The sequence below is a fragment of the Cyanistes caeruleus genome, chromosome 7 (genome assembly GCF_971803275.1).
Source record: "Cyanistes caeruleus chromosome 7, bCyaCae1.hap1.1, whole genome shotgun sequence".
NCBI classification, from domain to species: Eukaryota; Metazoa; Chordata; class Aves; order Passeriformes; family Paridae; genus Cyanistes; species Cyanistes caeruleus.
Window position 1 is genome coordinate 22,886,468 of NC_141707.1, and position 12,396 is coordinate 22,898,863.

Sequence of the window (12,396 nt, forward strand, 5' to 3'; positions counted from 1 at the left end):
GTATTACTCACGTAATTTCTGTACAGGATTCTTTATTTCTTCACCCAGAAAACTGGCAGGTAAAGTGGGTCATATCATCAGAAAAGTAGGTACATAACACTTCCTATTACCACAGATTATGCACCAGTGTTAGTATGTCCCACTATGGCATTTTTCTGCTTACTTAAAGATACATTAATACCCCTGCAGCAAACTGTCTTCTTCCCTACAAACTGAAGTTTTGCTTGTTGTCTGTGCAAATTGTTGATATAGGTATTAATGTATAAGAAATGAGAGATGAGTGGTAGATATGATGATATTTATTTAACATTAGACTAAACCTATGGCAAAATGTTAATGCGTCTTTTTCTACAAAGCTGGGAGAACAATATTGCTTAAAAATCTCTCCAGGAAGTGCAGGATGGCAAGGAAATTTACTGTTTTTCAGAGTGCACAGGACAGATTCTACAGTGTTTTATTGCAAGGAATTTCACATAGTCCAAAATCATTATCTCCTACAACAATTTTTCATGGTATAGACTAATGAAGGAATGAAATGTGAAGGTCTTTTATCTGAAGTCACACTTAGCTGCTTTTTGTTCTACTTTCATGTAATGTCTGGGTTCTTCTGTGCAATTTTTGATCTGTTTAGGGAAATTTATTAGATTTAATTCAGTGGAAGCAGGAAACTCCTCTTGAAAGAGAATGACTTAATATCAAGTGCAGTAAATGCAAAATATCACCATGACACATGATAATGTATAAATCAGTCTTATAGACAGGTTTCAGTGTAAAATACTGCTGTAGTAATAATATGCATTACTCAGTCTAAGTCTAGTTGAGTCTAGTCTATAGTGAGTGTTCATCAGCATAAAAAATATATTAATCCCGTGATACATCTCAAATATAAAATTCTATGTGTATGAACATTAGAGAAATGTTGTTCTAGCCATAATGAAAACTTGTCAGTGAAGCAAGCAATCATATTTTCTCCTCAGTTATCTAGCAGGGCATACCTAATTTGTTAGTATTAAAATGCTGTTGTTACCTGTAGAGATCTATGCTGGTGCTGGTACTGAACAAAAGTCTTTTTTGGAGACATCCTTTGCACTTTCTCGAATTGTTTCCTCACTGCTGCCAGGCCACCAGGCACGGTACAGAACTTGCTCTTCTGTGAACTCTGGAGTGAAAAAATATGACCAGTTGTTTTCTATTTGTGCTAAAAACATATTTCTGTGACTTTTTTTTTTTTTTAACTAGTTAACAGCAGTATGCAGGAATGACTCAGACAATCACAATCGTGAATACTGTTTTTGGCAAGTTCACAGACCACTGCTCAGTAGCCACACTTGATGATTTAGACAAAGTTTTTCTTGGCCTGAATCTTGAGCACCAAAAGAAGTAAGTCGCATCTGCTTGATTGGCAGAAACAACCACTTTCCAGAACAATCCTTCTGCTGCTTCCTCTTCTACTTGTCTCTTCTGAATTCTGTGGCATTCAGAGTTGCCACCTGGTCCTCTCTGTGTTTGCAGTGGGTATTGTTGAAAAACATGCAGAGAGCTTCAAGCAGGCCTTTGTGAGATGATCTGCCTTCCCCAACAACAGCAATGAAGGTCACAAGAGGGCACTTATCCTCAGGCTTCCTGTTCTAGTTCTGTCCTTTATGTGTTACTTTTTAGATGGTATTGGATGAAACTTTCAGCATTTTAATTTATTAATCACTATGCAGAAAAAACCCCACCCAAAAATTAGGAATACATTTGTCATGAAGCTACTAAGTAAAGTTATATTTTCTACTTTTATATGAGTAAGTAAGCAGATCATAAAAAAAAGGGGATTTTTCTTTTCCCTGTGATGAAGGCTAGCTACATGATTATATATGTGCATGGATATGTGAGTGCTGAAAATAATTGTTACTTTTTATTACATAATAATGAGTGAACATTTCAGGCACACCTTAACAGCCATTTGGAGATAGTTTGAGCAGATAAATGCAGTTATGGGTCCCCTATTGAAATGTAGTAATTCCCTTTAATGGGTCCAAATTTAAAGTTGCTTCTTTCAGGCAACCATCCATTTCAGCAAGAAATTGCAAGACTTTTCTGAGTATAAATGAAATAGTTCCTGTGTGCTCAACACAGCTAGATTGGGTCAGGCTTCATGCAGTTCTTTTCATTGTGAGAGAAAGTACTAACTTCAGCAAAGTTTCCAGTTGCTGGTCTAGGGAATTGGGACCTTCTTAGACAGATGAAATGCAGGACTCTGCCCCGTAAATATATACCAAGCAGTTGGGAAATATGGAAGTCAGCAGGCAGGAATTTGAGGGCTGGAAAACACCTGGGTTCTGGTGGCTGTTTTCACTTTGTGGTTTCTGGATTATCCATACACCCAGAAGGTCCCTTCAGGCAATGCAAACCCTTTTCCCAAGACTAAAGTGCGGGTGAGACTGGGAATCCTTCTACAGCTGTACTTGCATATGGATGATGTCTGGTGATAGCTGATAGTCCTTCTCTTGCCAGATATGGTCTCTCATTTACAGAAATTACTCTGGCCTAGTTTGCAGTGAGTAAAAGGTGTTCTTTCCATGTGCTGAAAGTTTAGTGTAAACAAAGACCATTGCCATTCTCACATTAGAGCAAGTCCCCATAATGCTTTCCTTTCCTTATACAGGGGGTCTGAGCTGCAGCTTCTAGCTGGGATTTTAAGATACGGTAAAAACACACTTTTTAACCCTTAGTGTTTCTGCAGAACTGAGGAAGGTTTTCCTGGCTGAGATCTGAAGACACAGTTTTCAGATATTCCTGACTGATAATTCAGTGTGTGGTAAGGAGGTCTATTTTACTAGTTTATAAATTCTGTTAACCAAATACATTATGTGCTACTTGGTATCAATATTTTAAAATTTTCAGTAAAATACTTAATCCTATTGATAGACATGTAGAGGGAGACATAAAACAAAATGAAGAAGGCTTTTTTTTCCTAACTACTCTTTTATATAACGCCAATTTTAAATAATATTATTGCAAAACAATACTTTTTTGTACACCTTGTCTCATAGAGCTACTATTTTAAAATGCAGCGATTTCAAAGTCTTCAGTTTGAACAGCAATAGGTCTAAACTTAATGTGCTTTTGAATATGATTTTATTATTTAGTAATTATTTAATAATGCAGAAGCTGCCGTCTTAATATATCACAAGCCTGTGGCCCTAATAAATGCAGCTCATGCAACAGTGAAAGAAAAGCCCAGTCCCTTTAATGAGTTAAAGGGAATTTTCCAGATGACCAAAGCTTTATAGCATGAGAAATCTCTCTCAGCAGAGATAGACTGATGCATCAATAAGTTTGTTAAGTAGGGTTGTTAATTTAATTGTTAATTTAATGTCAAATTTTGATCCTCATAATGGTCCATCAGTCAGCTTGGATAAATAAAGAATGCAGGATATGTCACTGTGCAAAGCAAATGAAGAGGTAGGAAGGTAAGAAACCATTGATATCTTACATGGGCAAAGGACACAGCAGCCTTGTACATAGCCATTCTTTCTTTAAAGGAGACAGTCTCCTGGAAATCCAGCAGTGTGTTATCAGCCCTGGGAGTGCTCTCTTTAGATAGTCCTCTTACAAGTCTGCGAGACTCCACTGTAAGTACAAACAGACATGATATTTTCTAAGAGGAAAATAGCTACATCTTTTCTAAATCTTGAAATAAAAGCAGTAGTAGACGGAAGAAGTAAAACCAATTTTTTCACAAGTTTATCTTATTTTCAATTTAGAGCTTAGAGAGTAGAGAAAAATCTAAGTCAATGAAACTTTTCAGAGGGGGGAATTTCTTGGCTAAAAACTATAAGCTTTTTAATTTAAAAATGATAAAATTTAAACAATAAGCATAGTATTTTTCTGATGGTGTTATATTTGCATTATTTACTGTAAAAAGTAATTTTAAGTACTACAAATAATCTGTTCTAATTAAATATCTTATGTTCTATTTAGCCTTAGACTTTATAGTATTAATTTGACCACAGTCTGTTCTGAGTCTATTGTAGATTTCAGTTGTTTACTGGTCTTACATTAGGGTATGTATTAGTTGGTTTAGTGTTACTAAAAGCTTGTAGCAAATTATCTCTGTTGCTCACTATATTTTAACCTTGATTCAAGGTGTGAAGAGGTTATAGATTTATCCTGAAGTATTTGCAGTTCAGCTACAGTGCATGTGGAGACAACAGCTCGGAGGACTCCTGAAAAAGCAGCTCTGAGTTACTAGCACTAGGAGGTTCTACTGCTGCTTTCTGCACTCATTTGACTGTGTCAAAAGAATTCCTTATACTCCGAAAAGTGTCTTAAATTTAGTGTAAAGGTATTTTTCCTGCTTTTAGACAAAGGAGAAAAGTATACTGTGGTCATCTCTCTTGTCTGTGATAAGAGAAATGCAACAAAAAAAAAAAAGTGAGTTTTGAACAGCTGTCTGTTCATCTGGCAAAGAACATATTGCCAGGGAAAGGATATCCCACCAAACAGGGAAGACTTCAAAGGCACACCTGGCCTTTCTACCTGTTCCCTCTGAAACTATTAAGCTGGCATAAGTGTTCAAGGTTCAGATATAGCAAGAAAATAGAAGAAGTAATTCTTATCTTCAGTAAAAATCAGATGCAGGCATGCATAGAAGAGTGATCTCAGTGTAAATATACTCAGTCTTTTTAGTATTTTTACATGACCCTACTCATAACTTACATAAGGATAATTTTCTTTCCTATTATGCTTATCCCATGCAGTAATTTTGCATATTTCATGTTATCATGATAGACAAAATAATTGTACAGTTCAAGAAATAATAATAGCAGCAGTGAAAGAGTCAATGAAAGTCAGCTGAAAGTAAAAGAAAGATTTTCAGGGAAAGTAGAAATCAGAAGAGAGAGAAAACTGCTGTTTTTCAAATAAGAAGTCTGTGCATTAAACCAAAGCTAACCAAAACCATGGAGAATTTTAAAGTACACTTTGGAAACACAGAGGAATATTCCACCAAAGCCAAAAATTGTCAGTTCATTTTTAAAGGCAGACTGAATTATGTAACACACCAGAATGAAATTTTTAAGCCATTGCTTTAATTCTTAAGAATATTTAGGAGTTAAAAATCTTTTTTGGTTCGACAAGGGATTTTTTGGATTGTACATAGTCATAAGAATGCTTTCATTAAGTGCAATGGGAATACTCATGTGTGTGAAGTTAGACGTGGTTTAATTCCTTGCTGATATGGGGCCAATGAATTTAATGGACTGTTTTAAAAAACATTTTAATAGATACATATTATTAACCACCTGGGGAGTGAAAGTAATAGAAACTATTCTCTTGTTAGTTTTAAAACCTTTAAACAGAATTTTTTAGTCTTAAGAAGCTAGTTGGTTTATAACATAATGTAAAACTCTTTGTAATGGTATAACAGATTATATGATCTAAACTTCTGCTCATTCATTTTGCTGTAAGCTTTTCTCATTCAAGAGAACTTGAAGGTATAATACATTCTGATTCTTTCAGAGAAAATGTATGTTTTAAAATGAACTAATAAGAGCCTTATCAAGCTGAGCTATGCCAACAAAATCTGTTTCCCTTTGCCATATGGGACTTGTATGATAGTATCTCTTTCAGAAAATTTAATTTTTTATTAGTTGTGAGTTACATTAATTCTATAAAGTAAACTAAGCTTGAAAAATCATTTGTGCATAATAGAACTTGAGAAATCTGGCTTTTTGCCATTTTTTCCCCCAACAATATGCCTGCATAGCGACCCAGTATGTCTTCTCCAGGTTTTCATGGTAGGTTGAACAGCAATACTTCATTGTTTTTCAGTGGAGACAACAGAAGTTGTTGGTTGCTGATACTCAAGTCATAGAGTTTGCAGTAAATTTTGCTCAATACTTTTTCTAGGACAATAAGATTTTGGCCTAACTGGAACATTCTGGAAAAGCTTCCATAGCACTTTAGTGCTTTGAGGGTGTTGTTCTTGCTGAAAAATTGAAGCAAGTTGGCATATATTAATATTGGTTATAAAAAACTGAGATCTCATGGTGATGGGAGAAATAATCTATGTATCAGCATTATCTTATTTTTTTTCAGGACCTGACTGTTTATTCAAGTGCAGAGTTGCAGATTTCAATGCCTGACTTCAGCTATTAGAAGTTTAAGGGTTTTCACCAGTGGTTTCAAACTAAAATGAGTCTTTAGGGAATTTACTTTTCCTAAGACTGTCTGCATGCAAAATGGGATATTATGGCTTTCACAGGAACATAGAAAAACATTATCCCCTATGGATGTGTCACATTTTTGAAAAAAGCTTCATGTATAAGAGGTATGAACTGTTGACTGTGCATTTTTGCATAAATCATATTCTTTGTTATTCCTGGTGGATCAAAAAATGCTTCTGAACCATGAAGTGCCGTATTTAGACTCACAGGTAGAGTGGATATGGAATGGAGGATTCTTTTTTGTAGTCAGAGAGGAAAAAAATAGGTTTTATACTAGAAATCTCTAAAAGGAGAAGGGGAAAACACCCCAAAATAATATTTAAATCCAAATGTATTTGAAAAACTTCAGAAGATGCAGAGAAGAAGCACAAAAAATACTGCCACAGAGAGAACTGTAGCTCTGTCTAGTTAGTGTTAGATAGTTGTGGAGTGATATGGTCATAATAGATAATTATCCTTCAAAGAAGAAATGAGCAGGTATTAAAGGTCTCTTTAATTTGGTAGGGAAAAAAAGGAAAAGAGAGCCAATGGCTGAAAGTTAAACTTTTTAAAAGAGCAGGTCTGTAGTTTGAACAATGAGCTTAATAGACTTAGCAGCATTAGCTAGAAAAGGTCTCATGCATTCAAATTTCCATTTAAATTTCTAGAGTCTGAAATAGATAAATATGCAGTCTAAACATTTTCTGATTAAAAAAAAGAGTGGAATCAGTAATTGTTTCATATGATGTAGAAGGCTTATTAATTTTATTGGAAGACTGGACAAGCCTTTTAATGCTATTTATCTGGGTAATCTGTTATTTTATATAATGTCAAGTTCTAGACACTCAGAAGTCAATAAGTGGTTTTCAATCAGAAAATTTGATCATGCATATTCTTTCTCTGTTAAAACAAACCAAAGCAGATATAGGCACTTTTTTATATGGTCAAGCATTGATCTCCAAAGTGGAGTATGTGCACCCCAGGGGCTGTGCAAGACAGTCCTTTGGGGTGCAGGAATCTAGGGTTTTTTTGTGAATCAACACTTTTCAACTATTTTTTTTCATCCATTCTACTTTAACTTTTTTTTTGGTGTATGTTGTCTAAGGTTGTACTAGTAGAATAGTGCAGAAACATGATTTCTAAATAAATATACAAACCTTCGGAGGGCATGGCATACTCATAAATATTTTAATGATAGAGGTAACCATCAAAAAGGTTTGGAGACCACTGCCTTAAAGCAAGGTATCAGGTCAATGTGGCAATGCTAACCTTCAGAGCTGTTGCTATGGCCATTTTCTGATGACATCTTTTCAAAGATTGCTCTCCCTCTTTTCACGCTAGACTCCTCCTGAGAGATGGCAGACTGGTTCCCAGGCTGACTCTTCAGTGGTGATGAAAGTGAATTCCTCTCACTTTCTGTTTCCTGTTAGAAGACATCAAGAGCAAGATAGCGTAACAAGTTATTAATAAGAAAGAGATGTGGGTTTTGTGGCACAGGGAGTGTACAGAGAGCCAGTGGATTGAGCACCAGTTGCTCTTTTAAACACTTTCTGTGCACAGAGAAGTTGAGAGAGGGAATTTCTTTAACTTCATTTATCACTACATAAGAATATGTAAAAACAGCAAATGATGTCTTGGAAATCAGATGTACATGGGCATTTGCACTTCAGAAATTTGATTTTCAATTCTGCTGTGACTTATCAACTGAATTTATGTTATCACAGTAGCAGGTTAGTATTCCATACAGATAATTTACATAATATCATTAGCATCTCATAATCATTCTGTGGCCTCAGCCCTTCAAGGCAAAATGGGTAAATTATTGCTAACCAAGGCTTTAATGTGTTGCAGTTTGTGTTTTGGGGTGCTTCTCCTTCCTTCCATGCAATGTGCTACTCAGTATGAAGTTGGACACAATGTCTGTAAAATCTCTTCTACAGCTCTTATGTTAATAACTGAAACTGCTGCAGTAGCAAAAATAGTTGTTTTTTTTGGTTGTTGTTTTTTTTTTACAAGGAAGTAACTCATATCTAACTGCTTTTAGACTTAGGTATTACACACTGTTTGTGTAAGAAGCTCCCTGACACTTCCACGCTCTTGCCTCATTAGTCTGTCGGGACTCTCAGGCAGTCAGAAGTGCCCCAGTGGCTCAGTGCCAGTGAGACGAGCTCTGTGACCAGGCTGGGTTGCAGTGCACAGCAGTAATGGTGGGCAGTTGCAGCACAGGTAGGAGAGAGAGCTTGGCCAGAATGTGGGTGTGCTGAGAGGAATGATGTGTGCCAGGGGTAGCAGGTGGCTGAAAGGAATAGGATATTTTGTGTGGGAAGAGCTATGGCTTAAAAATGCTATTAATTTTGTACTCTTTTTCAGAGTTGGTTCTAAGTTACAGTTAGTTACAGCCTAGTCTTAATTATGGTATTTTGGTTTAAAACCACTCTGACCATTATTGTCTTATGGACAATCCATGATGCAGAAATGGCTCTGCAGAGGAGAAAGGAGGGATGGGGAGGGAGAGAAGAAATTAAAAGAAAATGCAGCTGTGCATGTTGTTAGATCATGTTTGTCTCCTCCAAGTACTGCAGGCAGGCAGTACCTGGCATGCATGAGAACAGCCTCAGGATCACCTTGCCCCAGCATTGTGTGTGCTTTCCCAAGTGAACACCAGAGAATCACTTTAATTATGTTCTAACTTCTACAATATTAGAACAAAATGGAGAACTCAAAATATGCTGTGTTATCAATTACCATTGGCATAGTTGAGAACAAACTAGTCAATTTTTTTTTTGGTTTTTTTTGTTGTTGTTGGGTTTTTTTTTTGTAATTGTTATTACTTTTTTTCCTGTAGATACCAGTAATAGCTAAAAAGTTCAGAATTTACTGTTTCATACACTTATTCTTGCAAACCAGGGACCAATATAAATTTGATTTATATTTTTCTTAACTTACAAATTTTATTAACTTGTAGCATGTTTCTGTGATGTTTTTTCAAATTTACATCTCTGTGGTAGAAATTCCATTACCTATAAAATTTAAATAACTTAGTATTTTACACATGAATTTTAATAAGAATTTAGAAAAAAATTAATGCATTTTTTGGGACCATTTTTAATATGAATTACAGGAATATCGGCCCTACTGAAGAGATGTTCATGTAAATTCTCTTATGGAGCGACTTCTAAGATGTGGGCTACTATAGCAGAAGATACATTCAGTCTCAAGCTGCTCTAGGCCCATTTTGCAAAGAGCATCCCTGTCTTAGTGGGGGCTTTGGGGTGATGATTTTCTTGCATGATGGCTCCAGCTGCAGTGCTAGAACTCAGATTATTCTCAGGAATTGGTATTTCCTACTGTGAAAAAGTTATTGAAAAGTGTTATGATTACCATAAACTCAATTTAATCAGGATAAATTTAATTTGCATTCTTTTCTACTGGGGTATCTACGCAGATAACCTAATGACAGTGAATGTCAAAGACATCTTCGTAATAAGGATAGAATTAACATTTAAAAAGGCACTGAGGTAGTGCTTAATTAGAGGCTAATACATGCAGCTCTTGCAAAACTTGCCAAATGGAAAGTAAAAGATTTTTTTTTTCTTTCTGATTAATGCAGCATTCAGTTCATATCAAGCTTTTGTAACTATACATGTATTCTTGGTGGGATCAGGTATTTAACTGGGACATAAACTGTTCTGTTGAGCACTCCGTTAAAAGCATTTATACTATTTCATTTTTGTTGGATATAAATTGTTGAAGTCTATCCATACTCAGGTATCTTCCTGTCACGTAATTACTTAAGTTTTTGTACTGCCTCTGATATTATATTCTATTTTTGCATGTACTTCTCAGAAAAAGGTGACACAAGAAGCTATTTTTATGCTCTGATCTCATACTCTAGACATGATGAAAAGAATAAAGCACTGGAGAGCCAAATTTCAAGGAATAGGCAATCATTACAGTTAGAAATGCCAACAGTAAAGATTCCAATTTCACTGGACTGCTGAGTGGCTATGCTTCATTTAGATAGTGAATTTTCCACTTGCTATCCAGTTCTGCACTAATCTAAAAGTCAGTAAGCCAGAACACATGAAGTTTTAAATAGAGGAAAACTATTTACCAAATTACTACTACCTTTTCTGTATATGTAGAACTGCTGTGAATTGCAAGAAGAATTTGCATTCAGCACATAAAGTAGATTGTCAGATCTACTGTTAATGTTCAATGTATTCAATACTTTTTAGAGGACATCTTTAAATGTATTCAAAAGATGCACGTCCTCACCTGTGTGTGTTAACTGCATTCATTACATGTGCTACCTAAAGGAAAGCTGTCTACCACCTAACTTTCATTTTGTATGTGATGTCTACTAAAAGGATGAATGTGTAAGAAAGGACAAAGAGGGGTAGAAGAAATAGGCCCAAAGAGAAAAGATAAAAGTGTAAATTGAAAGGAAAATAATAAATCCATAATTGTCTGAGGAGGTAGGAAATGAGTGGAGCAGTAGGAAAACTGTTTACAAATCAAATCTGTTGCTTTAAAGTTACATAAAATCTCGATCTGTTAATACATTTTAATTGGGTTTTAATTTTAAGGTAGGATTGCTATTCGAATAATTGTTTCAATGGCAATTCAGGTTGCACTTTGCGGAACTGACTTCTAACATTTACTAACGTTTACATTGGCTACAAAAAATTGGCATCTTAAATTCTAATTCAAAACAAGAGACTGCTTTGCTGGAGAGTACACAGAAATGATTTGAGGCTAATTTTTGTGCCGAGCAAGTTGATAATATCTGTAAATCTCTCAATCACAGTGAGAAAACAGAGAAATAGAGAAAACAGAATAAAAAGATAAAACAGTACAATGTTATCCTGTCTGGAAAAAATCTTTGGAAATACAAGCATGAGACAAGCCTCTTTCTGATACATTTCTCATCTGTAAATAAAATTATGGTGAGAATCCATTCTGGTGCAATGGGAGTGCATAGAATCATGTCTACCATCTGCTAGAATGCTGATGGCATTATTAAGATCGATGACAGACCCCCTCAAGTGACTTTTAGAGAGGAGTGCTAATGACACCTGCTACATAAACTCTCTGAAGGCAGAAAGGAAACTGTTGAGACAAAGCCATGGTTCTCAGCTGATGCTCTGCAATGCTCCATTTCACTAAGACAGAATTTCTCTGGAGGCTTTAAAAAGAATCCCTGTAGCTGCCTGGAACCTGCTCATTCATTTTACCTCCAGACTAGATCCAGAGATGCGTATCCTATTCAGCTGGAGACAGTTTTAAAATAAGACTATTTTCGTTTGGAGGAAGGGTATAAAATAGCTGTGCCATGTACATAAAAGAGCTTGTGTCAACCTGAGGAAACAGGAGATCTATTTGCAGAATTGCCATCTATGCTGGTGTTGGCTAGGATATAGTTGTTTTTTTTTTTCACAGTAGCTGGTATGTTTTGAGTATGTACTGTAAACAGTGTTGAGTATTGCCATATTTCAGTTTTTGCTGAGGCCACACAGATTTATATGCAGCCAATTGTATTATATTGATTTGAAATGTTATAGCACTCTTCACAGCATGATAACAAAGATTGCTGCTAAATCAGTAGCTGGACAATGGATTAAATAGAGGTTAACTGGAGGACATACAATAGGCACAGAAATGTCCCTGCCTCAGCCAATCCTGTGCAGTGGTCCCTATCTACTGGTATTTTTTGCAGTCAAAATACTTGTGTGTTTTATTAGCACATAAAGAAACTGAGGCTACAGTCAAGTAATTTGACAGCAGTCAAACTAGTTTGAATGAGCCTTTTTTAAAGTATTATGATACTATAGTGATTGAGTAACATTTTTTTAAAGTAGGGCAGGTACCCTTTAAAAAACTAAATCAAGATAAAATTGATGAAGATGAAAATTTATGAAGACTAAAAAATGAAATAAAAACCCAACTTGGTAGAAGTAAAACTTACTGTGGCGTTTGAAAGCAAATTTAAATTAAATCATATAAAAATTAAAGAGAATTTATACTAAGTGTGTACCAGAAGTCTATAATACTAACTAGCAGTACATTATCAGAAAAAGATGCAGAATAAAAAGTCTGGATCTGAGACAGTTGTGTTTAAAATGAAATATTTTAGAAGGAACAGCAACAAAAGATGATAGAGAATACAGACAGCTTAGCTTTCTGACCAATATAAACAGGT

The 12,396-nt window shown here is 35.4% G+C and overlaps 1 protein-coding gene and 1 long non-coding RNA gene across 6 annotated transcripts in view; one reads left to right on the plus strand and one right to left on the minus strand.

Moving 5' to 3' along the window:
* Window positions 1-12,396, plus strand: part of LOC111932129 (uncharacterized) — a 291,751-nt gene that overhangs the window by 210,788 nt on the left and 68,567 nt on the right. The window contains exon 1 of one of the 5 annotated variants that reach the window (XR_015288968.1): window positions 2,729-2,803. The exons of the other annotated variants lie outside the window; for them this stretch is intronic. This is a non-coding gene — a long non-coding RNA (uncharacterized LOC111932129). Of the gene's footprint in view, window positions 1-2,728; window positions 2,804-12,396 lie in introns of those variants that run through there. 5 annotated transcript variants of the gene reach the window in all.
* Window positions 1-12,396, minus strand: part of XIRP2 (xin actin binding repeat containing 2) — a 39,184-nt gene that overhangs the window by 15,718 nt on the left and 11,070 nt on the right. The window contains exons 2-4 of the mRNA XM_086896791.1: window positions 7,464-7,617; window positions 3,482-3,618; window positions 1,028-1,159 (exon numbers count right to left, since the gene is read on the minus strand). Coding sequence (XP_086752917.1) covers window positions 1,028-1,159; window positions 3,482-3,618; window positions 7,464-7,617 — 423 coding nt within the window. The remainder of the gene's footprint in view (window positions 1-1,027; window positions 1,160-3,481; window positions 3,619-7,463; window positions 7,618-12,396) is intronic.